The 26,415-nt window shown below is 55.6% G+C and overlaps 1 protein-coding gene across 4 annotated transcripts in view; it reads right to left on the reverse strand.

The window, feature by feature from the left end:
- Positions 1-1,330: 1,330 nt before the first annotated feature.
- EEFSEC (eukaryotic elongation factor, selenocysteine-tRNA specific) overlaps positions 1,331-26,415 on the reverse strand; it is a 286,027-nt gene continuing 260,942 nt past the window's right edge. For 3 of the 4 annotated variants that reach the window (XM_033087205.1, XM_033087202.1, XM_033087206.1), the window contains one exon: positions 1,331-3,103. In XM_033087205.1, the coding sequence (XP_032943096.1) occupies positions 2,913-3,103 (191 nt within the window). In that variant the 3' untranslated portion in view covers positions 1,331-2,912. The remainder of the gene's footprint in view (positions 3,104-26,415) is intronic. The other variant, XM_033087203.1, reaches the window with a different exon arrangement.

Genomic DNA, 26,415 nt, shown 5'->3' on the forward strand with positions numbered 1-26,415 from the left:
TCCTCTCCCCGCACAAAGCCGGGCGCCAGAAGGCACTTCCAAGGACACACCCAAGGCACTGGGGTCACGGGGAACCCTGGAGTTATCCAGAACCCGGGTTCAAATCCCAGTTCTACCTGAGACGAAGGCTGGGCCAGCTGAACCCACTTCCTGCAGCACCCCCAACCTATAAAATTGGAGTGCTACTTCCCAGGCCACACCTGTGAGCAGATTCTGTGACTTCATGCATGTGCTGGTGGCTGTACAGCACAGTCCTCTCTTCTCCGGGAGCAGGAGGAGGGGGACAGCATCCTCGTCGCTGGGTGCTGGCCGGCCCCTGCCCACCCGGCTCCCCTTCACAGGCGGTGCCCTGGCACGGCCTGGCTCACCGGCTCTCAGGCTTCGGCTGATGGCAGGCCTGACCAAAGCCCCCCTGCGGCAGTCAGCCGCACTGCAGGGCGCCTCCACACGTGCCCCGGCGGCCCTCTTCCCCTCTGGGCCTCACTTTCTTCCACCGGAGCCCCCTCCCTCCCTGGGCTTTAAAGAGTGCTGTCTTTAGGTGAGATATGAGATAGGGAGAAAGGTGTGAGTGGATGTGGCACGGCTCCCCCTAGGGTGAGCTCTCACAGAGTTTCTGGAAAAATGGCTGGTTTGGGGCAGGGGTCGGTCTGCATGTGCTGACACAATTCCTGAGGGGTTTGTAGGACCTTTATTTCTCAGTGGGGAGACTGAGTGCTGGTCCCACGGAGGGTTGCGGATAATACGATGGCCAGCAGTGTGCTCAGGTGATTGAACGACCCCACGAAACAGCTGCTTTTACTCTTATTTTGTACATGGGGACACACAGGTACAGAAGTTAGGGGCTTGCCCAAGATCACACGGCTATTAAGCAGAGGGGCTAGATCTAACCCAGGAAGTGGCTCGAGTCTACCCTGTGTCCACTCCTACCCCCACCCCCATGGATCTGTCCCCAGAACTAGTTCCTGCTTACTAAGCAACCCACTATGCCAACTGGGGTGTGTGTAGCTCCACTGGGTCACATGAGAGAAACAGGGACATGACCAAGATCACACAGTTCTTGCAGGGCAGGGACCTTCTGCTGAGCCCAGGCTACTCTCTATTCTGACTTGCAAGGACCTCCAGAGGGGACCTGGATGGAGAGCTCAGCCTCATACCCCTTGGTGAGGGAGAACTTGGCCCAGCTGGGAGGTTACCTCCGCCCTCACACGCTGAGGACGGTGGGTGGAGGGTTCCTCATCTGAGGAGGCCAGTCACGGAAGCCCACGGCCCTACCCATTTGTGTCCACTCCCAAGGGCTGGGTGGCCACAGAAGATGGCCAGCCCCGGACCTGGCAGCAACAGGTGCTCACAGAGGCCTTTTCTGCTCCCCCAGGAGTGGACTGGGCTGGAGCTGAAGGGCCCTGTCCTTGAGCCCTCACGGGAAGCTCAGTGCCTTGCTGAGCTGGAGTGGCCTCAGCTCAGTAGCAACATGTTTCTGAGGAAACGTTCTGCAGGGCAGGGGCGAGGTCTGTACGACAGGGCCAGAGCCTGGTCTGCAGTGGGAGGAGGGCCACGCAACAGGCCCACTGTTATCGGAGGCACCCCCTTCGGCAGCGGTTTCCCAGGAGCTGGGAGGCGGATCCTCCAGGAGCCCCCCACTGCAGCAGCAGGAGCCCTGTTCAGGGTACCTCTTCACTCTCCCCAAACTGTCCTCCCAGTTCATTCCCAGCACAGGGGAAGTGGGGGCCAGGCCTGGACCCTCCCTGCCCACCCACCCCTCAGTTGTTGCCCTTAACTGTTGCCCCCTGCCGGATGTCTGGGGCCCTGTGAGGGCTGGGGAGAGTCGCTGGCCAGTGACCTTCACCTGCACCCGCTCACGCGGGGTGGGGAGGGTCTGCCCTGCCGCTGGGGTGTGTAATGAGGGCTGTCTGCTGCAGGCCACCGCACACAAGGACATCCTGTTCTGCAGCACCACTCCCTTTTTCCTCTCTGCCTGCAGCTCCAGGGCTTAACAACCCCAAGTCATTTGATCGAAACCTGCCCCTGTTCATATTTTTAATGCCAGTTTTGCAAATTAAAGCATAATGCACTGATTACTAGGATAAAAGTGAGGCCTGTGTGTCTGTTTGGAGGCCAAATAAAGGAACGTTGGAACATCTATTCATTCTACGACTGTCTTTTAAAATCTTTGATTTTCCCCTCAATCAGGTGGTTCTGCCATTTCTCCCTTTTCTGAGTATCAACAGATACTACCTTGAGTCTCAAGGTAGGATGGCCTGTGGGTGCAGGCGGCAGCAAGGAGCAAGGGCTGTGCTCACATACCCTGGCCTTCAGCACGCTGTGTGCAGGGCTGTCACCAGCTCTGGGGAGTGTGGGCTCCAAACTCAGGGGCAGGGGCCTAGGGACTCTTGGAGTCAGGATGGACGAGCAACCTTTCCAGCCTCCCTATGCCTAATGCCCTGGCCTGGTGCTCCACTGCTGCTTGACACCCCATGGGTGCCCTTCCTTGACTCAGCTTCCCAGAGAACCCCCATGCTCCCTGAAGGGCCAGGAGACTCTGGGAGCCACCCAGCTTGGCCTAAGGGCCTAATACCCTGTGGACTCCTCAACCCACTGGGCTCTTAGTTGGGTACCTCCCCCAATCCCCTTGGCAGGAGCCCTCGTGGTTCCACTGACATTCCCCCTGGGAAGAGACCTGAGCGGCGAGGGAGGGAGGGGAACCCTTAGGTGAGATCGGAGAGACCATCGGAGTGGGGTGTGTGGGGGGACGCACCACAAGACATTTATTTGCAGCTGGCAAGTGTCTGGCTGCTGAGGGACAGGGTGGGGAGTGGCTCTCAGTGGCCACCAGCTGTGTAGCCCGGGAGACGCTGGCCACCAGCTCTCTAGCCTGAGCCCGGGCAAGGTGGCCCTGGGGGAGAGCACTGGGGCATTCAGGGAGACTGGACCATACGCTTATGGGTATCGAAGACGTAACGCTTGAAAGACAGGCTGAGTGTCACATGGTGTGCAGGCTCGGGCTGCTCCACTCCCTCCTTCCGCTCGGCCACCTCCCCTTGGCCAGCTCGGCTCCGCTTCTTGAGGCTTGGCATCAGGATCTTCTTGGACTCGGGGCTGAGGCCACCTGCAGGGCACAGAGGGAAAGCCTGTCACTCTGCCACTCCCCAGCCTGCCCACTCAACACCCTGTATGAATACCTGTACTTGTCTACCTCACATCCACTTAGGGGTGAGCCAGGACCCCAACATGCCCTGGGCTCACCCCTTCTGCTTCCTTCCCCATCCAATGGCCTGTGGTCCACTTTGCTGCCTCAATCCCTGCATGGCAGACCCTCTCCTTGTGCTAGTCCACGCTACAAGTCCATCCAGGTGGGAGCTCAGCAGGGCTCCCACCTTGGTCTCTGGGTCCCTTGCTCACTCATCCACCCTGCACTCAGGCCCCCATGAGGATCAGCTCACACCCGGGGGCCATATCCTTCCTCTGCTCTGGATGGTCCTTATTCTTTCCGGCATACCCAGGCTGAGACCCACACCCCGAAACTGAGGCCCACCAGGCTAGATGTTCTTCACCCATCTGTGGCCTGGAAGCTGACCTCTGTCAATGGCATTGTGGGCTCCCTTGCCCTCTGGACTCTAGTTGGGTTCAGCCAATGGGAGTCCCAGCAGATCGGGGGGAGGGGGGAGAGTGGCCAGGTGTTGACCGCACTCCTTTGGCCAGAGCTCCTGTTGGGGGTCCTTCTCCCTGGCCTCTGGAAGATGCTGCCCCCTGCCCCCAGGCGGGGTGGGAACGGCCTCCCTGCTTCCCACCATGTCTTACTGGCTCCTTTGCATGCTTTGGTACAGATACTCTGTCTACTCCCTCTAGCCAAACTACTAGCAGAAACCTGTTTCCTGTTGCCACCTGACTAATGCCCACCCGACTCTCCCAGCTCCCCGCCACGCCCCCATTTTGGTGCTTTTGTGCAGACTTGCGGGCTATTCCTGGGCCACTGTTACACTTGAGCCTCTGCGTGTGCTGTGCCCTCTGTCTGGAACACCCTTCCCTTCCTGACCCACTTGTCCAGAAACACCAAGCTGTGGTGTCCTTTCTCGGGGGCTTGTCTTTGTGAGGAATCTGCTTGGTGGCAGTATGATGCAGCCTCCTTGTGGGCTGCCGGCCCAGACAAGACCACTTGGCTGGCTCTGAGCACAGAAGCCAGGCCCCCACCTCAGCTCTACCTTAGAGAAGGTGGCTGTCGCCAGACCCTGGACAAGCTACACACCATCCGTGATCACCACCACAACCCGGCTATGGAGTCCTGGTGGGAGGAAGCTGGCAGGGCTGTGCAAGGCTGAGCTGAGGCGGCACCATGAGATGGCCACAGAGCAGGGCAGCCCAGCAGGTGGCAGCGCTTGGGACTTCTGGGGGAGCCCAGCACACAGCCTGCTTGCCCAATGAGGGGTCCTGGTAGGCCTCTGTATCCCCCAGAGGGCACTCACTTCTGATTTGCACAGAGGGGCTACATGGACCAGTGGACTTAGAGGCTGGGTGTCCAGAGCTGGTGGGAAGTTGGGGGTAGGAAAAAGGCAGAAGGCTCCCCTTCCTGCACGCCCTGCTCTATGTCTGTTGGCACCTGAAGGGGTTCCTCCCTGGTCCCAGTCTTGCTGGGGTGCTAGCTCTGAAAAGAAACCAGCCATGGGGCCCAGGGGTCAAGCTTCAGTGCCGGGAAGACCTGGCCCAGTGTGCCTGTCAGGGGAGTGCTGGGCAGCAGGGCCAGGTGCGTTAGTTCCAGGTACTCCATGTGTGTTTGCTGAAGATTTCAGCAACACTTTGAATTCGCAGATGAGAAAACAGAGCCCCAAGGAGGGCAGTAACTTACTCGAGGCCCCAAAGTGAGTCGGGAAGAGCCAGGATTTGATCGCCCAAGCCAGGCAAATGCAGTCTACTGCACGCACCCCACCCCGCCCCCAGCCCATCCCTCCAGGGGGAGTTGACCTTAAGCAGACTTGTGAAAATGGTTCTGCAGGGGAATGCAGGCTGGGAGAGCATTTTGTACCGGCCCTGCATCTCCTGGACATTTAAAAAGGTGGCCAGGAGGCTGGTGCAAGGCACGCCTGGAGAGTTGGTCAGGGACGGCCCTGTCCACTGCAGGAAGGACTGTCTCCCTCTCCACAAGTGGAGGTGAGACTGTTGGCCATTGCAAAGCCTGCATCCTCTGGAAGGCCAGGGCACACAACTGATGCTAATGGAGCTACAGGACACTGCGGGCCTTTGGCGTCTGTACCGGAGGGGTGTGTGTGTGGGGGGTGGGGGGGCTTTTGCCAGGCAGCACAGTGTCTAATCGCAGGCCCTAAACCCTGCTGGTCTTTGCACCTCTGGATGGGGTACAGGGTGTGGGAATGGCCCCAGGCCAGCCCCTGTGAGCAAGTGCCAAGCCTGCAGGTATCTATCTGACTCTTCAAATTGGAGGCCCGGCCTTCCTTCTGCAAACAGAGAAGGTGGCTGTCACCAGACCCTGACAAATGGCATGGGTGGCCTGTCTCCCTCTGGTGCCAGGAGATCTGATGGCTGAAAAGGGATGGGGCTCCCCGGCGTCTGCATCAGGCTGGAGAGACAGGCGTGGCGCAGTCGGCGGCCCATGTCACCTGAGACGGCTTTCACTGCATACAGCGCATACTTCCCACTGCCCAAAGCACGCAAAGCTGGAAAATCTATCTGGCCCTGGTGAAGATGTGGCCATTTAGTTGCTTTTCTGAGATGGTCGAGGCTTGTTTACCTCTGTTCCATTCCAGGGTGGTCTGGACACAATGCCCAGAAAGCCTGACCAACAGAAACCGGTCCGCAGGAGCTGTTTGGATTCATGGCAAATGTCACTGGGAGCTGCTTTGTTTGCAGGGGCCCCCACACCCCCGCCCCATTTTTTCCTTAGCCAGTGGCAAATAGAGGGAAGTGAAGGGCAGGTCAGAGTTTTGGGTGGCTGGAGCTGCTCTCCACATCAACCAGATTCAGTGGCACTCAGCCCTGGTCCGTGTTGAGCTTCTCCCACGCTCCTCCTGGCTTTTCACTCCAAAACATTCACAGACGCTCCAAGGCTGAGAGACACTGGTAATGAAGACACAGACCAGGGCCTGGCCCACATGGAATTCACTGGTCTGAGAAGGGGCAGACAGTAATCAAGCCAGCAAGATAATCCAGATAGCCACCAGGCAATCAAGGAAACAAAAACCACTGAGGCCCTGGGAGGGAAAGATGGGCAGGTCCCATGTGCCAAAGACAGTCCTCTCTGAGGAAGAATGCAGGAACGTGGGCCAGATTACATGGGACGAGCCACGCGGAGATCCCAGGCAAGGGTCTGCAGCAAAGGGAGTTTGAGTGCCAAGTCCTAGGTGGGAATGAGTGTGACACTTGAGGATGGATGAAGGTGTGTGGTCTGCAGCACACTACATCTATAAGGTGCCCTCGCTGTGTGCCCAGCTCTGCAGGAGCCCAAACCAGGCAGAGTCCTGGAGACCTAAAGGAGCCATGCACCAACCTGGGGGTCAAAGTGGTGAGGGTGGTGACCGACTGCACACCATCCATCTGCCCAGCATCCACCAGTGGTTCCTAAACATTTCCTATAGTCTTTGGGGACACAGAGGCAAACAGGACGGTCCCGTTCTCACGCTGCCCTCCTCTCTTAGGGACCTCTTGCTGGGAGGCTGGGCAGCATTGTATAGACCCCTCCTGGGATGGCTCTTGGTCTCTTGACTTCAGTGTCCCCCTCTTCCTACCTGGCCCACATTATTTCTTGAACTGTCCCTTCACTCCAGTACACCAAGTTCACACCCATCTGGGCCAGTGTATTCAAAGATTCCTCCCCAGAAGTTCTAATGGCTCCCAGTTTCACCTCCTGGGAATCACTGTGCAAATGTCAACTCTTGGTGAGAACTTCCTGACCACCTTCACCCCCCTACCGCCCAGACCCCTCCCACCCCACTCTATTTTCCACAGCTATTATCACCTTCTAAGATATGCTATTATGTCCTCATTGGATGTTGTCTGTCTGCCCCTGCTAAAGTATAAATCCTACCTCAGCAGGGATTTTTGTCTAATCATCCTGTAAGCCCAGCACCTAGAACAATCACCTGTAGTAGGTGCTCAAAGACTACTGGTGAATGATCGGTACTGGATGAGGCCCTGCTGGGCAAGTATGGGCTGCTAACCTCCCCAAATGGTCACAGCATGGACCCAACGACACACTGCTTGGAATTCAGTCCTATTACGCAAACTGAGATTTGTGTTACACCATACATGGAGGTGCTTAATCCTCACAACACAGTGTGGAAAAAAGAGGCAGCTCCAGAGAAGCAGAGATGGGCCGAATCAGTGAGGCTACCCGATTCCTGGTTTGTGTGCTCTCCAGGGAGGGTGTGCTCGACTAAGGGAAGGGCGGACAGTGAGGACAGGACCAGCATGCATTTGTTGTGGCAAAATGTTCTGGGAGATGAAAAGTGACACCTGAGAAGAGTTTAAAGTTACACAAAGACAGAATGATGTTATAATGTTAATTATAACATGCAAGAATCAAAATTTTTGCAAGAGTTCTGCTCCAAGCTCTGGGATGCAGGAAAAAAAAAAAAAGACTTAGAAGGCTATCCATTAGGCCATCTGGCGTCCGGAGTGCAGTTGCAAGCAACACTTTCTTCTTCCTTCGATTTTTCTCTATTTCCCAAGGTTTCTACCATGACCCTGGGTACCCACAGGGCCACCTACTACAGGGCTACTGCCATGGGCTACTGCAGCCGGGCCCGAGTCCAGAGGAGGCAGTGCCCATCCAGTGCAGCCTGGCTGCTGAATCCATGAACACTACAGGAGGCAGCAGGGAGGGGGACAAGGGCCCCAGGGAGACGGGCAGGGAGGAAGGGCAGGTGGTGAAGGCCGTCAGAGCTGCCTGGGCCAGGAAGCTCACTGCCATCTCTAGGCCATGGTGTGGTCTCTGCAGCTCTCTGGCTCCGCCCAGTGAACTACAGGGCTGAGCAGAACCTTGGAGGCAGGTGATGCAGTAACTGGGAGGCACAGGCTTAGGAATTCACCCCCCACAACCTTCCAAAGGCCCATCCCCTGCTCTCCATTCTTGCCCCTCCCTAACCCGTCCCTTGCTGTGGAGGAGCTGCTCTAAGGCACAGACCACCATCCAGACTTGGTTCTACCACCCGCGATAATCCTCTTACTTGGTATCTGAGGCTCTGCATCACCCAGCGTCCCTCCCTCTGTGCCTCCCGCCGCCATCTCCAACCACACTCTGAGCTCCAACCAGAAGAAATTAAGCAGGCCCTCCTAACACACACTCCCTTTGACTGGAATACTCTTCCTGCCTTTTCTGTTGGCCAACTCCTGCTCAGCCACCGTCTTCATGGGAAAGCTTCCCCTAACCTGCCCAGGCCAACTGGGATCCCTCCTGGAGCCCTATTTAGCATTTTTGCTTTATGCGCCCATCTCCCTGGGGGTCTGTGAGGGACTGCCTCTCCAGTGCTGGGCACAGGGTCTGCCATGTGGGCTCAAGCAGGGTTTGCTGGATGAAAACAAAGGAAATGAGCACAGTCTCACCCATGAGTTCAGGGCAGTGGAGGGAAGAGAAGTGCTCTAGCCGAGTCCCATGCCTCCAGGACTAGGGAATACCTATCTACAAGCCCAGGGAGAAGCCCAGGCTCAGAGAGCAGGCTCCCCACTCCATGTGATCTGGAGCCTGGCTCCCCATCTGGCAGGGTGGGCACAGGGGAAATGCGCAATACCTGTAAAGTTCACACCGTGGCCTTCATTCCACAGGGCCTCAGCAGACATCCCCTGCCCTTTTTCCACAAACCTGGGGGTTCTTGGAGTGGGGCAGCCCTGTTCCACTCTTGATGAGCCCAGACTGTGGAGGCAGTGGGGGCAGGCTGGCATGACCCTGGGGGTGACGCTGCTGCCTGTGGCTTTCCTTGGGGACACTCTCCCAGGACCAAGCTGGCCTTTCTCACCAAGCGCCAACTCCACACAAAGGCACAATGGGCTGGAGGCTGCTGTGTCTTGGCTCAGGCTGGGGTAATCAGGGAAGAATGCGGGAAGCACAACTGTTTCCCAAGCCCTGGCCACGGGTGCCTCCCTGACACGGCCATCAAAGGCCAGCAAATTGCCTCCAATTGCTGGTGTCACTTTCATGTTAGGGGCTGGACTGGAAGAGGGGCCTCTACGCTGGTGGGCGGCTTGCAACCTCCCAGTGGGAAATGAACCCTTGCAGGCAGCTTGGGGTCACCAGCCCCTTCGGTGGCTGTAGCTAACTCCACCTACTCCAGCACTTTCCCCCTCCTGAAACAAGCAGCTTTGGAGAGAACTGAAATGACAGGGCAGAAAGAGAGCCGTGGTAAGGGGCGGAGTCCTTTTTAGGGTCAGCATCCTGGTGATGACAGATGGGCTGGTGAGCTCAGAGGGACATGCCCGGCAGCTGGGCTGGGCTGATGTATGGCGTGGCGGGGCTAGGGCACAGAGAGCCTTGAATTCAGCCAGGCTCCGAGTCTGGACTGGATGCTCAGTCTGTGAACAGGACGGGCTGCCCAAAGGAGGGGACCTCCCTCAATGAGATGGCCCTGACCAGTATGGCTGATGTCCCTCAAACAGGGCGGCTGCACCACTGCATGGTGGGCTTCAACATCACACTTCACCTGAAGAGAGAGGTCTCTGCCCACATGGCCCCAGTTATGGAGCTGTCCCAAATAGGTTAGAGGACCACGGGAGGTGTGGGCAGCGCAGGGCCTGACGAGATCTCTCATGTGGGTAACGTGGCAGCCTGTGCAGGCTGTGCTGCTGAGGGTGAGGCCAGAGGTAGGCCTGGCTGGGACAGGGCTGAGGGGGGCAGAAACGGGAGGCTCAGCCAGGGAGCAAGTGGCCCTGCACACAGGTGGGACTCAGTCATGTCCGAGACGCACAGGGCTGCTGCGGCTGCCCCATCCTGCAGGTGACCAGCCGAGGTGCATCGAGGTGCGAGGACTTGCCACAGCCCACAGAAGTCAGCAGGGGAGCTGAAGCTTGAACCCAGATCCCTCTGTCTGTCAGGGGCCCAGGGCGGCGTGGGCCCTAGAAGAGCTTAGCTTTGACAGAGCCAGCAGGCCTTGACAGGCCCACGCAGTGCTGAGATTGCCTAGAGCTTAGGGAGAGTTGGGCTGGCACCAGGGGCCAGTGTGAGTGCCGCTTGGGCAGAGAAAGGTGAGACTGGCTGAGACGGACAGCCTGGATACCAGTCGGCTCGCTTCTTGCTGAACCCCTGAACTCTTCTTTGAGAGGTGCTGGTGACTTTGGAATCCTCTGCCATCTCCTGGCCAGGCCTGGTTTTCCGAGTTTATCTTTGGAAGCTGAAGTCTTTAAGCAGCTGGCTGGAGTGGACAGCCGCCTGGTTCTCCTTCCTTTCTCTTCCAGCTATGGATCCCGTATGTAAACAAAGACGCAATTTGCTTTAAAAAGATAAGGTGATTAAGTTTTTATCAGACGCCTACTCCACTGTCCCTACAACAAAGGGAATTAGGGGAAGGCAGGAGACAGAACAGGCCCTTTATTGGAATTGCACTTTCTGAGGTTCTTGAGCGCACACTCGACAGGCTCCATTCGGGCCCCTTTCATTGGGGGGAGGCGAGGTAGTGGGCGTCCGCACCCCCATTTTGATGTCTTAGTGTTGCCTAATTCCTCCTTTAATTTATATTAAGCTTCTTAGCAGCTACGATGAATTCTTCAAAAACAAAAAAGGACCCTTTGCAGAAATCTTTCCCATACTGTGTAAATTGAAATTAAAATGTATTCAAGGCTTTGGAGATTGGGGGTGTGTGGGGAGGGAAAACCAGTGCATTATGTGGAAGGAAGGATTTTGTTTTAAGGCAAAAACAAAACCATTCTGAAATAGGAGATGACTTGGTCTGGAGAATCAGACAGAGGCTCGACTGGAGCAGCTGAAGCCGAGGAAAGTTTGTTATCATATGGCGGGAGGGGATGTGTGGCTTGTGGGGGCTCTGAACTACCCAACACCATCCAGCACTGGCCCCTGCCCGTCCCTCTCAGGGGAGGCCCAGGGCAGGCATGATACTCACCTGGGCTGGGGCTGCATCCCCTTGAAGTGGCTGTGGGGCATGACTGAGGCCGTTCCTGGAGCGCAGCCTGGAAGACCAGGCAGGGTTCAAACCCTTGTCTGAGGTTGCACAGCCAAGAATGGGGAGCCTAGGCGGCATCTCTGGTGGCTTGCCTTGGGTTCCTCGAGGGTCCCTTCCCTTGGTGCTCTAGCAGGCCCTGCAGGAGCAGTTTCTTGGCACTGGAGCCATGGGCACTGGCCTCCTAGCATGAGTCACTAGGCTGTCCTCTCACCAGTTCCCTCTTCTGATCTGCCTTTGGGTCAGTTGCCAGAACAAAACCTGATCATCCCTCCAGCTCAGAAATCTTTACTTTAGCCATTCCTTAGCAGGTGTCCAAATTCCTCTAAGCAGCCCTTCCTCAGCTGCTTCTTGCAGACCCCGCACTTCCTTACCAGCAGCATTCAGCCCTGCCCTGGCTCTGTGTAGGTGTTCCTTCAGCCTGGGGTGCCCGGTGATGCTATCTACATGGCAAGCCTTACTCCTGCTTTGTTCTCTCAGCGAAAGGCTCAGCATCTTGCTTTGGCCTTCTCTGATGCCTTCTTGGCCTCCCTCCTCCATGGGGAACAAGGCCCTACATATTCTGGCCCCATGTCCAGACTCTGTGTCGCCAGGAGACAGGGTAGAGCCTGCAGCAGCAGCCAGAAGTTCCAGGAAGGGACACCAATGGCTACCTCGGCCCAAGGGTACTCTGTCTCATCTGCCAGGGGACCAGGCCCTGCAACCTTGGGAAGGAGCTGAGCGGCCTTTGAGTGGCGGTTTCCAAAAGATGACACCAGGTGTAAGTGCTCCTGGGGACTCTTTCTGGTTGGGCCTTGGGCTGAGGTTTGAAAAAGTCTGGATGGGGAGGGAAGGCTGGAGTATAAGGCCTGGGCCTGGCTGGATCCCTGCCGTGCTCTGTGGAAGGGTGGGAGCTGTGGAAGGTGGGCTGCACAGATTGCTGGATATCCTACAAGTCACTTTCTCGGCGGGGGAGGTGACCAGCCAAAGTCACACAGCTGGTAACCGGGGAGGAGTAATTCACACTCAGGCCTGAGGCTTTACAAAGCTGTCTACCTGCCATAAGCCTGGGAGTCTGGCTGTAGGGCTGGCCATAGGTTGAAACTTCCCCAGTGCGGGAAGGATATGGCAAAAGGCAAGGGTGGGCATGTCGGGGGCCACCCCAAGTTGGGCAGTGTGGGTTGGATGGGTGGACACCTCATCTCCAGAGACTTCTAGGGATGAACCCTAGGGCTGCTGTGCTCTGGGTCCCAGCAGGGTGGGGTTAGGGGAATGAATGGCCTTGGCTATTGCCCAGATAGACACTGAAAGTGGCCTAAATAGCATAGAGGAGGTCTGAAGTGGAAAGACCATCTTGTGCGAGCTACGCCTGACTCACGCTGCCCCAAAGGTGGGCACCAACCAGTTGTCGATAATCACAAAAAGAACACCAGCAGTAATGCCCGTCAACATTGGTGGCGCCTTCGTCGTGTGCTCGGCCCTGTTCAGAGAGCTCCAGTGCAACCGGCTCCTCCATCCACAACCACATCCTGGGGGGAGGGGAGGCTACTTATATACCAGGAAACTGAGGCACACAGCGATGACATGGTGGGCCTAGGGAAAACTCCTCGTCTGGCTTCAGAGCTGGACACCCCTCTGCTGCACATGGCCCGGTGTCCACAGGGCTACTCTTAGCTGGTCCTGTCCCTGCACGACCTCCATCATGGGTGTAAGTGAGCTCACCTCCCTAACGGGCAGTGGCTCTCTGAGGGCACAGACTAGATCCCAGAGCCTGGCATAAGGCCTGGCCCAAGAAGGATTGGAAGAATACTTTTCCTCAATTCACATGAGGAGGGCACAGTATTGACTCCATTATTAGAGGTGGAAACTGAGGCCCAGGGATACAAAATGACTCTCCCAAGGTGAAAGAGTTAGTGGCAAAGAAGTGATCACATGTCCTCATTACTACCTGGAACCTAAGTTCTTTTCCAGGTAGCTTGGAAGAAAGGGGCCATCTCTCCTCTCTCAAACAGCACCGCAGAGCACCATCTTTCTGTCTGACGGTGAGCCTAACTCTGCCAGTGATGCACAAACATGTGCATGCACACTCATTCGTGAGTTGGCATGCGCGCACACACACAAGCACCTACGTGTGTGCACGCATACGTACACACAAGTATCTCGAACAAGATACCCCTCACACTCATGCCTAGAAAGAAGGGGCCATGCCTTCAGTTGGTTCTGTTCAGCTCCTGGAAAACAGTAGCCGCCCCTGGGTGAATCTTAGGTTATTGCCAGAGGACAGCGACTAAGTCTCAGTTAGAGCTGTGGGGGGAGGGGACAGGTGGAGGATGGGTGATGTGGTACTGCTGGAGGTCGTTCTGAGCCTGTGACACGGTGGTCTTACTGCCCAGCTCCAAGCTTTGCTTTCCTTGGTCAGGATGAGGGATGACGGGAGTAAGACACACAGCTGGCTCTGCCTCCAGGAGAGTACTGCCGTTCCTGGGCTCTCAGCCACCTGCCCCTCCTGCAGGTGCCCTCCTCCACAGGCAGCCCCTCAGGCAGGCAGCGAGGGTGAGCATGGCTCCTGGGGGCCCCCACAAAGACTGTCCCCACCATTGAGGGAGCGGAATTTTAATGCTCCAAATACTCCTTAAATGTGTACACTCTTTAACAGCAGTTAATCTTCAATTAAAATACCTACAGCAGAAACTAAGATAACTGGTTTAAAACGTAGAGCTTATTGACAATAGAAGTCTTCTTCATATTGCTTTTCTTTAAAAAAAAATTCCACATATTAAAAGTGTCATTTTTATGACAGGGGAATAAAGCTCACCCAGAATAATGAAGGGGAACAAAGGTCTAGGGAGTAGTCATCTTCCAGGGTCCATATGTGGCATCCTGATTACTGTATCAGCCCTGTTTCCAGAGTGGGCGAGAGTGGCAAGCGTCAGTGGTCCTTGCCCACACTCCTGACAGCTGTAGGCTCCCGTGGTTTAGGCCTCACTGGCTGCAGCTGCTCGGCCCACCGGTCCGCAAAGGTAAAGGGCTGTGTGCACATGCACAGCGCCTTGGAGGAAGAGCCCAGGCTTGGGGCCAGGGAAGTTTGTGTGGGTGTGTGGCTGACCCACCTACCTGGCATGCGGGCACCCTCTCCCCATCAACACCCAGCACGCCCTCCAATACTGGCTGCACTGTTGCTGCGCACAGACAGGAGCCGTTTGACAGCTGCATGCCTGTTGGGCACAGGCCCTGGGCTGGCTCCCTCCACCTCAGCCTTCATGCCCATGTGAACCCTCAACGCCCAGCATGGGGTCTGGCACAGGGCAGGACACAAGCGGCATCACTGTCTCCTCCTCACGTCCTGGTCCTTCCCCCCTGCACTTTGCATTGAAATTGCCTCTTGACTTACTGTCTACTGCCACCAGCCCTGCGGCTCTCTGCGGGTATGATGGGGGTGGAGTGCCCTCCCCTGGCTCAGCGCTGCTCTCAGCTGCTAAAGGGCTGGCGTGGACCCTTGCTCACTGGCGCATGTCCTCCTTCTTCCAAAACACTGTCTGTGGCTCTGTGCTAGGTAGGATTTAATCTTTTTGTGGCCACAGGGCTCAGATCCTTCATTATAGCTCGGTGGGGCTATTTTCCATCTGGGGAGGCTGCCCTAGAGTCTGGGGGAGTGCAGAGGCCTTAGCTTGGAGTATTTCCAACCCGGCGTCCCTCCATCCTCAGGAGCCTGGGCTCCATGGGACAGAGGAGGACTGGCCCAGGGTGGGAAATGCACCAAGAACAGTACTGAGCTGTCTGTGGTATCTCTGTCCCAGTATGAACACATGGGGGTACGCTGGGAATCGCAGCCTGCGCACCAAGGAATGGCTGTCATCATGGTCCATTTCCCGAGCCTGGCTCTGCACGACAGCCAGCCATGGGAAGGTCACAGGGTCAGGAGCTCCCAGCTCCCTGCTTTCCTCAGCCCTGGAAACAATGCCTTTGTCCTCTGGTTTTTGAAATGAAGTTTGTGGAGGCCTGTGTTACTGGTACTGAGTGAGCTGACCCACACCGCCCCATGCACACAGAAGAGCATTTGCACATGCGTGATCCTTTATGGGTGTCAGAGCAGGGCTGGGGCACACCAAGGCTGGGCTCAGGAGAAGGCCCTGTCCTCAGAAGACCCTGACAGGCCAAGAGAAACCTTGGGGTGGGAGGCGGGTAGGAGACAGCAAATGCTGGCAGAACCCCAAGGACAGGGGCTGCACCCACCATCCCCTTCTCTGATCATGGCATCCCCCAAACCAGACTGGGGCACACAGAGCTCTGCAGAGTGAGCCTGGGGCAGGCCCCAGGCTCGTCATGCATGCCAAGTGTGTCACCTCCATTGCCCTCCAAAGACCTGTCAGGTGGACACAGGTGTAGCATCAGTGTGGTGTAGGGGCAGTGACTGATGAACAGCATGGCCTGCACACTGGGAGAGCGTCCGTCACCCTGCCTAGCTCTGTACGAAGCCCATGACAACGCTGGTCATGGCACGGGGGTGGGAGAGGCCTGCAGGGTGGTGGGCAGGTGGCCTAGGACCTCAAGGTTGGAGGCACTTTTAGGCGTCAGCCGGGGAAGCTATCCCAACCCAGGAGGGGTGCGGGTTCTTCCACCTCTTGGGAAGATGGAGGAAGCTGGTGCTATAAGGAGATCGCCACAGCTCAGGGCTGGAGATGATTTCATTTCTGAGCTTTTGGAAGCAGTGAGCATACGAGCAGCCACTGTCTTCAGAGATCAAGATTTCCATCACTAGCCCAAAGCCGTGCAGTCTGTTCATTCGCTTGATGCTACTGAGTGCCTACTTTTTGTCCAGCACACTGCACTGGGTGCTGGGGCCACAGAGCCTGCCTGGCAGAATTTCCATCCCAGTGCTGGAAAGGCCATCCAGCAAAGTCAGAGTGTCCACGTCAATGCACAAGGAGCTTTGCTTTTTCGCAGACAGCAGCTAGGGAAGGCCCTGCTGCTAAGATGGCATCTAAACAGAGGTTTGGAGAGGTGTGGAGAACCCCAGTGAAGAGCACACCTGTGCCCATGAATGTGTGTGTGCATGTCTGCGTGGCACAGGGTGTGGGAGATTTAGCGGAGGGGTGGGTTTGGCATTAGCTGGCAGGCCCCCTGGCTGCGACGGGGGCTTGGGGCAGATGTTGAAGGTGAGTGGGGGGTGCAGCTGGCCTTTCAGCCCTCGTTGCTGCCTTTCCAAAGGCCAGCCAGCAGGGTCTTGCCTCTCAGGTGCTGAGCCCAAGTGAACGCATGTTCTGGTTAGGTTTCTTAATTTGACAGAAGTTCTCCACATGCGGCTCTTTCTTCTCTGGCAGTCAAAGCTCTAACCACTGTACCTCTGAAAACACAGAGACAAAGGAGTCAAAGGTCCCAGAGGCCTCTCTGCATCTGAGATGAGCGACGAGGAAGACTGCACCACCACTCCGATCCTGCCTCTCCCGATCTGGACCAAGGGGGAAAGTCAAAACTGCTCAGGTGCACATAGAGGCTGCTGCCCTTACCTCAGCCCAGGCCCGGCTGTGGTTTTCCACACATGTTCACACTGCCAAGGCTCTTCCTCGGCCGTGTCCCTCCTTCTCCCTGTCCCTTCCCAATCTCACACTTATCCCTCCTGCTGTGCCGTGCAAATGCCATCTCCTCCACAGAATAAATGAGCCAGTGGAAAAATGAATGGGAAAACGATGCCAGACAGTGGCTGCTCATGTGCTCACTGCTTCCAAAAGGCCAGAAATGAAATCATCTCCAGCCCCGAGTTGCGGTGATCTCCTTATAGCACCAGCTTCCTCCATCTTCCCAAGAGGTGGAAGAGCCCGCACCCCTCCTGGGTTGGGATAGCTTTCCCGGCTGACGCCTAAAAGTACCTCCAACCTTGAGGTCCTAGGCCACCTGCCCACCACCCTGCAGCCCTCCCCCACCCCTGTACACTTGAACCCAGAATGGTCCACCCAGCTCGTTCATTGGACATCAGTTCAGGACCCTACACGGAACAATCCCTCTAAGTCCCACACTGTTGTCTTCATCATGACCTTGACTTGTTAAGACAGTGTAAATTATATTTGGAGTTCTCTGAGGAGTCAGGAAAGCCCTCACAACATTTTCATGGGGCTAAACAGTTTCACAAGACATGGATAACTATGATGATACAAAAAAATTCAGGGCCAGTACCTTCTATTATAAAGTGAAGTTGTTTGAGGGGCAGTACACCTACTGTACCTGGTTTCCCTGCCTCTAGGACCAAAAATCCAAATTGCCAGCACCTTGCTTGTGCCGACCTACTCAGCCACCCTATCCACCCAATAACCAGCTTTGCCTGTTTAAGCAGCTGCCTGTCCACCAATGTAGAAAAGAGGGTGGGATTGGATCCACACGGCCTAGGCGCAACACAGCCTTGCTGTGTGCTCTCTCAAGGGAGACAGTCACTCCGCCTGTTCTCTCATTTGGGAAATGGGCACAGTCTCTATCATACGTAGTCAATACGAGGCTTCATAGCACGGTGTGTAGGAAAAGCTCCACAAATGCCTGGCCTTCTCTCCATTCTGGTGTCTCTGATTATAAAAGTGGTGGTTCTGAGAAGTGCCCGGTCAGAGTCCTCATGAGGCTCTGGACTCAGGAAGCTGGCAGAGCTCATTGCAGCAACGAGACACTGTGTGTGAAGAGCTGACCCAGCACACAGCATGCGGCATGCCCTTTCCAAATGTTGGTGGTTGTCATTAGTGCCTGGCTCGGTGGCTGTAACTTCAGGTGCTCTGTGCAGTGCCCCTGGCTGCCCTGCCAGCTCAGAGAGCAGGGCCCAGAGCTGTCCACCCCAGGTGACAGCCCACATACACTCCAGGCCCGAGCTCAGCTCAGACCACATAAGACCGTGAACAGGAGCGGGGCTCGCAGGGCTGATCCAACCCTCTCCTCTCCTGAGGCCACGCATACCACGCTGCCCGTCAGGGTGGGTCCCTGAAATCCATGTCGAATGAACACCTAAAGCCCTCCCTATCTTCCTGTAATGAACTGTGTTTATGAGCTGGGCCTGCTGCGACCAGGCAGCCAACCCCACTCAGCAGGGTAGGGTCAGTTCCCAAGTGCCTGTGTGTGCCCTCCCTAGGGGAATGGCTTTGCTACTGACCACTGTGTGGCTCAGGACGGCCTCATGAGCTGTCTGGCTCCTCATCTGGCAACTCTGGTGAACAGAATATTTGTGTTCCAGAAGGCTGAGAAGGTACTTACTGGGCAGGACTAGATGGGGAATGCTGCTTGTCCATCCTCCACAAGGCACCCACCAGAGTAGAGAAGGATTCGTTTCCACGTCTCTCCTGGACGGAGAGGTCCTTGGGCAAGTGCTAGTCATTGGGGTGCTGTTAAGTCCCCTCATTGCCCAAGCCCCCATGCTTCCTCTGGAGACCCCAGCTTGCAGTTCCTCCCCAGTGACTGTCTCTCGCCACAACTCCAGTCAATGGACACAACGGGTGGCCTCAGCGTCCAGCTCTGGCTGGCTCCCCCTGTCCAGAAGGCCTTCCCCAGTCGCTCTGCCCAGCTGACTTGCCCTTTAAGTGGCAGCTCAAGCTGATTACCCTCCTCTTCAGGTTCCCCCTGCCCTGAGATGGTCCTACTGTGTGTGACGGGCCTTCTGAGGGTTCTGGTCCCACATACCATGAGGAAGGGAGGAATGCGAGCAGTCCCTCCAGCTCCCAATCCAGGAATAGAGAGAGGAGTCAGGTGGATTAGGGAAGGGGCTGAAGCTCGTGCAGCAGCCCCACGCCTTGAGAGAACCTCTGCTTTAATCAGAAAAGCAGACTACATAGCCTCAACCCCTCCATTTGATATCTCCTACACTGGGCTTCACAGAGCACCAGCTCAGGGCTCAGGTACCTAGAAATGACAGGGCTGGTCCCGCTCTGTTAGACACACTGGCCACACCATATACAAACACATGATCGACGAGGAGAAGGCCAGAGAGGCCACAGTGGAGAAACTGCAGGGTCACTGACAGACTGCCCTGGGGAGACGGGGTCTTAGCATAATGGTGGCCCCATTAAACTCATGGAGGCCTGGGATCAGGCTAGTCCCTTACCGGAGAACAGTGAGCCTGAGTGTGTGTTGGGGCCTGACACAGCCAGCTGGCCTGGTCAGAGTCAGATAATAGAAACCCCACCTAAAAATGGCAATTTCAGAGCATGGCCATGCCCTGCCCTCTGGAAGCTCCCAGGCAAAGACAGATTGCAGGGAGCCCTGGGGTGTCAGAGAAAGAACTGCAGAGGATGACACGGCATGTGGAGGGCTGGCTGCAGGTAGGGGCTGTGAGCCAAGGCGTGTAGGCGGCTGCATGAACAACTGTGGTGGAGGCCTGGACCTTTCTGGGCTCTCCCAAAGGACGGTGATTGGACTGGATACAAAAAAAGAGAAAAATACTGTGGTTGGAAACTGCGAAGAAAAATGGAGCTCAGAAAAAAGGATTTCCTTCCTTAGGTTGTGTTTCTGAGATGTGGGCTTGAAAAGACTCCAGAGCCAAAGTGATGGCTGATTGAAAATGAGCACTTGATGGAAATGTAGAGCTGTGAGGGGCTTTGGGCAGAAAGAGCTGGAGGCAGGACAGGCCGTAGCAGGCCCTCTGTGTCTGTCCGAGGTCCATGCTGCTGCTCCTCACGGGCTCTCCTCCCCGTAACCCACTGCACACACCAGGGCCAAGCAGCCTTCCTGTGCCTCCTACCTGCGGATGAGTTCCAGGTGCTGGGCTGAGCCTGCCAGCCCCCACGGTCACAGTGCGCCTACTCCTAGCTTCAGCCACACTGCTGGTACCCAAGCCACAGCTCTGGCTTCTCCAGACACTGTGAAGACTGCTCCTGCAGTCACCTTCTGGAAAGATCCACAGTCCTTCTAAGTCTTCCTTGCCTCCTTGTCCTTGCAGAGCTTCCTCATTGCGCTGCCGAGTTCCTTGAGACGTGGGATTGTAAGTGACTCATTTCCTGGTCCCAGGCCCAAGCAGTGTTTGGCACATGAACTTACTCAACAAAAAGTTTACTGAGTGTGTTGATTCAATCTCTATCCTCATGGAACTTACAGCAGATGCACCCAAGAATCACTGGGAGAACAGACAAGCAGCCAACATCATCAGAAGCTAACAAGTACATGTTCTCTTCTAAATGTGCTCTTATATTAACCCATTTAGCCACAACAACCTACTACGAATAACTTCTATTATTTTCCCCAACTTAGAAATGAAGAAACTGAGGCTCAGAGAGGTGAAGTCATCTGCTCAAGAACACACAGGTAAGTAAATGGTGGAGCTGGAATCCTGACCCATTTGGGTTTGAGAACCCAAGATCTTACCACTGGACAGAGTATCTTTCACATGCAATGAAAAGGCAGGTGCTATGAGCAAGAAAACAGGTGAGCTACTTATTGAGACAGGAAGACCAAGGAAGGTCTCTGGATTATGTTTAAAGCCAAGACCTGAAGGAGGTTTACGAGAAAGCCATGGGAAAAGAAAAGGGGATGGTGCGGTGGGCAGAAAGAATGGCCCGTGCAAAGGCCCTGAGAAGGGAAGAAGTTGAAGCTTCTGAGGAAGGGAATTAAAGCTGGTGTCGTAGGGTAGGGAGATTGAGGAGCCTGGGGAGGTGGCGGAGGGTGTAGGGGTGGGGGCACTGCTCTGGTCTGGAGGCTGTGAGCCACAAAAACACACCCAGGGGGCAACGTGGGCTTCAGTAGATTCTGAATGAACAAGAGAATAAATGCATTCTAGAAAGTCAGAGGAGAGAGCTATGAAAAGAAGGGTCAACAACGTCCTCTCCCAGATCCCTTCTTGGAGTCCATACCCCTGAAGTGAGTTGATCATTCAGAACCGTCTCTGGCTATCATCCTCAAAGGCTACCTGACTCATCACCCCCCCACCCACGCCAGGGAGTCCAGTGATCAACCCAGTGGGGGTGGGGTGGACTGTGGCTGAGCCCCTGGGAGGCTAGGCCCAAGCACTGCCAGCAGGAGCGAGGAAAGATGGTGGCCTCGAGGCCTAGCAGGGGCCTGACAGGAAGCTGCCTGAGACGCTAACCTGCCTCGTGGGTTGGACTGGGCTGGGCCAAGCTGCTGGACCAAGTGCAGAGGCCGAGTGCTGGGCCCCACCGAGGTCTTGGGGTGCTCCAGAGGGCCCAGGAGTGTGGGGATGAGAAGGCAAAGTGTAGAGGAATTCTGCTGTTGACAAAGGCCCAGGGCCTTGCTTATGCCCCCAAGTAGCCCCCTGGGCTGGATGTTTCTAGTGCTGGGCATAACAAGGAAACAAGAATGTGGGAGCTTCCACTTGAATTCAAATGACCTCTGAGAAGTTTTGGGGGAGCCAGGTCCTGGGGAAAACAGTCTAGGTGGGCCTCTTTCCATATGTGTTGTATTGGTCCAGAGCCTCCTGCTCCCAGATCTGCCTCCTTCCCACCGCACCCAGCCCTCACCTCACGCACCCACTTAAGCCTCCTGGGCTCTGCTCGTGACCTTACCCATGTCCAGATGGCTACCTCAGTGCCTCTCCCAGCCCCGTAATTAGAAAAGGCCAGCCGAGACCACTTCTTCCAGGGAGACCTCTGTGTTGAGTGGATGAGCCCCACAAGCAGAAGTGGGGACTGCCAGAGAAGCCCACTGGACAGGTGGGCCCACTTGCATGGATGGACCCTAAGCTGCTTTTCACTGGCTGGGGGTCTCAGGCTGGCTTCCTGACTCTCAGAGCTGCCACAGCCACATATGCAGAATGAAAATGGTATCTGCCATGTGGGCAGGAAAGGGTAAATGGAATGGGAGAGCCAAGCAAGGGCTGTCCCCTCAGCCCCACTCAGCAGACAGGGAGGGTTTCGATAGTGTTGGCACGGCCTTATCTGGCCTGGACCACGGTCTGGGTCTGACATCAAGCAGAACTGAGTTAGGACTGCCCTCCTCTCTCATTCTGGAGGTGAAGTGAGGAGAAACCAGTGACCATCTCAAGTTCCAGGCTGGCATTTGGTTTCCTCGGCTGAGAGAGACATGGTCACATGTCTTGCCATATACCACCTTCATTTCACTTTGAAGAGGAGATTTACTTTTTTCCCTTAAAAAATAGCCAGAGCAGTGACAACTGCCAGGACATGTGAACATTTTTATCCAAGGAAAACTCGTGCGTATGTGGGGCAGAGGGGTCAGAGCTGCTGCCTCTTTCCTAAGTAAACCAAATCCTGAACCGAACCCCAGAGCCCATGGTCCCATGGCAAGGTCCAGTGTTGGGGAAGGACAAAGGGCACCCAGGAGAGTGGCTGAGCCACCTACGGCCCCTCAGCGCCTGATTCTAGCACCTGGGCCCTGTGATAGTTCCTTAACACAGTGTGTATGGAGCTCTGGGCTGGGCCTGCTCCAGATTGAGCACTGGGGAAGCGCAGGCCCCAGCCGCCAGGGAGTGTCGGTACCAGCTCCTGGAGGAAGCCCCACAGGGGGCCCAGGGCCCCTCACAGCCTCGCCTGGGTCTGCCTGCCAGGCCTCATTGCCCACAGCCTCCCAGAAAACTCACTTCCCTCATTAAATCAGTTGTGGTGTCACCTGTCATTGCACAGCCCCTCCTGCCTGTCTCAGCTGACACTAGGTCCCAAATGCAGCTGCCCACATGGCTGGGGGAAGAGAAGTTGGCTGGGGGGCTGTAGAGAACTGAAGGGCAGTGACTGACAGCTCACTCGTTCATGGGGATGTGACCAGAACGGACGCAGCTTCCTGCTTTTCATGAGAACTGGAAATCTGACTCATACATCATCTCTTCTCTCCCTGATGTAAATTCCACCTGCCCTCTACAGGCCACGTGAGTCCTTCTTCACCCATCAAAACTCTAGGATGACCCACCAGAATTTCCCAAATCTCTTTTTGGTATTACTATTTTTGCCATACCCACTGAAATTTACTAAAAACTTAGTATTACTTACTAAATATTTCTTTAAATCAATTCAGTTAAATTAGAAAACATTACATGCTAACATAAGCTGACATTCAGGAAGGATCCCTTTTCACTCAGAAAGTGTACATTAAAAACAAACATGTAACTAGGAACATTGTCTGTAGACTTTTTTGTGTACTACCTCGAATCCTCTTGGATGGCCCAGGAGGATCTGAGTAGCATTCCGTCTGAGTTGTCTTCTGGGCACTCCTTCCCTAGTGGGTTCTCAGACCAGCCTGACTGTGGGGAGCTGGGAATGCTGGGGTCACTGCCAACCTCAGAGCCCAGCTGTGGCCTTGCATGAGGCTCTCTTGCTTGGTCAATGACTTTGGTGGAAAGGGACTCAGAATAAACGAGGCAGTGCCTGTGAAACAGCCAGCGTGTGCAAGGCACACAGTAAATGGTAGTGTCACTATTGTGGTGGGGACTGACGTGTGGCAGGGCTCACTGAACTCTGGGGGAGGATGCCCTGTAAACTCTATAGCTGCAGTCGTAATCTGGCTGTCTGTGCGTCAGGTTTGGCCCCTAGAGGTGCTTTAAAAATAGATCAGTTGCCAACATTTAAAAATGTGGCCCTGCATTCCCAGGGCAACATGTGGCCTGAGGTGAGCCTGGGCCCCCCCCTCAGAAAGGGCGTGGTCCCCAGGGCACTGTGCTCAGTGCTCCCCAAGTAGTATCAGGCAGGGCCACTCACTTATGCTGCCAGCCTGCACGTGGTGGCATTCTAAGTTTGCTGGGCCCACCCTAAAAACTACAGAGCTGTCTTATTTCTGAGCTACAGCAGCCACTGATCGGTGGATCCTGGTTGCTATCTGGAGAGCCTGGAAGAATACAGACAAGCCTACCACACCTTGGGGTGACCCAGGAAGATGCCAGAGGAAGAAGGAACTGGGCTGGGCAGAGGTGCTTGGGAGCTGTGCCTCTGCCACCTGGTGCCGTTTCTGTGATTTCTGAGCACTGTGGGGTTTGGAGAAGTCACAGTGGTAGGAGGGTGACCAGTACCGCTCCTTTCCACATTCACACAAAACCCCAGGGAGGCCTGGGACCCTGCCTCGCTGTTGCTGCTACTGTGAGGGTAAGCCCGGGCTGGCCCTACACCACTCGGACTTCGGTTGTTTCTTCTGTGAAACTGGATAGCAACACCACCCTCACCAGGGAGGAGGAGTAAGAAAATCCCCAGTGGTCCAGCAGGGGCTGGAACACCACTGAAGCCGGAAGCGGAAGCAGAAGCTCGGCTCCACATGGCCCCTCTGTAGCCTTGGTTGCATTCACAGGGTGGGGGGCAATAAAACTGCCTCAGGTCCTATGCCCTCCGCTCCTTCCCCAGGAACTGGTGCACACGTGCATGATGTGTGTGTGCGTGCTGAGGAGAGATGGGGCAGGGATAATCATCTCAATAGGGTTGCTATGAGTGAGCGAACTCACCTGGGCTGGGCTGGGTGCTGAACGTCCACTCGGTCACTGTGTCTGGTCTGGTCTGCTTCTCTCTCTCTGCCCCTGGAGCCCGGACCCCCAATCACCTCTACCTTTGCCTCACAAAGAGGTCCACGAGATCTTCTGGGGGTCCCCATGGCTCCTGCTGAAGACTCTTCATGGATCCGCCATCCGCCAAAGAGAACCCTAACCTCTTCAGGCATCAAGGTGTCCCAGGTCCCCTACAATCCAACCACTCTGGGCAGCACGAATGCCCTCTCTCCTGAGCAGAGCTGAGGCTCCTCCTGCCTGGAACACCCTCCCCCAAGCCATTTCCACCACTCTCCAAGACTGAGCTCAGTGCCACCTCCTCTGTGGCCTCCTCTGTAGCCAGACCCAGCTGCTGCTTCTCTCTGTGCCCACAGGCAGAGGTGCCTGGCTCTCCTTCCGGGGACCCACCTGTCTCATCAGAGATAAAAGAAGAAAAATGCTAGTGTGGGAGCAGACACCAGCCTCCTAGCATTTCTGAAATGTCTGAATGACTCACTTGCCTTTAAGTGCAGGGCACTAGCCATGCAATTCTGATATTCCAATTTGTCTGGAAAAACTTACCCCCACAGCCCCAGCCTGCAGCAGCGGGGTGGGATAACAGGCTGTGGCTGCCCCTTCATGGCCTGTGCTGTGCCTGAAGCCACCAGCTCCTCTCACTGCCATGCACTGCTTCTTTTACCTGAGACTGACTCCTCTGTTTTGGGGCCCCTGCCCACCCCGAAGGCACCTGAGTTGGCGATCTGGCAGTATAAGATCTGAACCTGAGCCCACCCCCAGCCCTAGAGCCTTAGTGCCTCTGGCCCAAGGTCTGGCAAAAGGCCAGGAGGGGTGGGCGCCTGCCAAGTGCTCGCTGATGTTTGCTGGGCAGGGTTCAGCTCAGGCTGCAGCAGCCTGAAAGGGCACACGCTGTCTCCCTGTTGTTCTCCCTGGGGAATCAAGTGTAATAGCCAAGAGCTCAGGCTGAGCTCCCAGACCGCCAGCATCCAAACGCTGGCTCAGCTCCAGTCAGCAGTGTGGCTTCTATAAGACATCTGACTCTGCCTCAGTCTCCTCATCCAAAAAATGTGGACAACAATAGAACTTACTTTACAGAGTGTTTGTAAGGCCTGAGTGAATTAATATAATGAAAACCTCTTAGAACAGTGTCCAATACAGAGCAAGGTCTGAACAATAGTAACCATTTTTATTATTACGCCCCATCATGACCACCCAGGTGTATCTACCATGTATCATTCATTCAGCACATCCTACACATATCTACTTAGTACTTATAACGCACCAGGCCCTGTTCCAAGTGTGGGGGATACAGCAGTGTATGCATGGGTTAAGTTTGCAAGGGGGATAGACTTACAACCAATAAATAAATGAAGGAGAAAATTTCTGAGTGCTAAGTGCTACAAAGGAAGTACAACAGAGTGACAGACAGGGATGGCACAGAGCCTGGGGCTGGGGGATGCTATTTTGGATGGAGCGGTCAGGGAGGCTGGTCTGAGACCGCGAAGACATGAAGGAGCCGACAGCAAAGATCTGAGTGGGGAGCACCAGAGGGGGCTTCACTCAGGACCTCCACAGGGCAGGAAGGAGGCTGGTGCGGCTGGGAGAGGAGGTTGGGGGGCACAGCTGTGCAAACCTCATCGCCAGCCAGGGTGTCCTGCCTCTAAGGGAGGCAGCAGGTGGAGCCCCGATCTGGATCCCTCTGTTAGCTTCCTTTGTGGGCAGTTGGGAGCTGGATCCAATGTGCCTCCAGCACAACGCTGGGGTACACAGTGGGGAAACAGGAGGGAGACGGGTAAGTGGTATCTTTTCTTCTCTCTCCCTCTTTTCTTCTCAGGTTCATCCTAGTTGTGAGGATATGGAGGGAGAAAGGGCAAGAGTTGAGAATGGCAGGAATTTATGAGCTCAGAGTGCAGCCTGCTTTTGGCGAAGGTGAGGGAAAGGGGG

The sequence above is a fragment of the Rhinolophus ferrumequinum genome, chromosome 19, assembly GCF_004115265.2.
Source record: "Rhinolophus ferrumequinum isolate MPI-CBG mRhiFer1 chromosome 19, mRhiFer1_v1.p, whole genome shotgun sequence".
Taxonomy (NCBI): Eukaryota; Metazoa; Chordata; class Mammalia; order Chiroptera; family Rhinolophidae; genus Rhinolophus; species Rhinolophus ferrumequinum.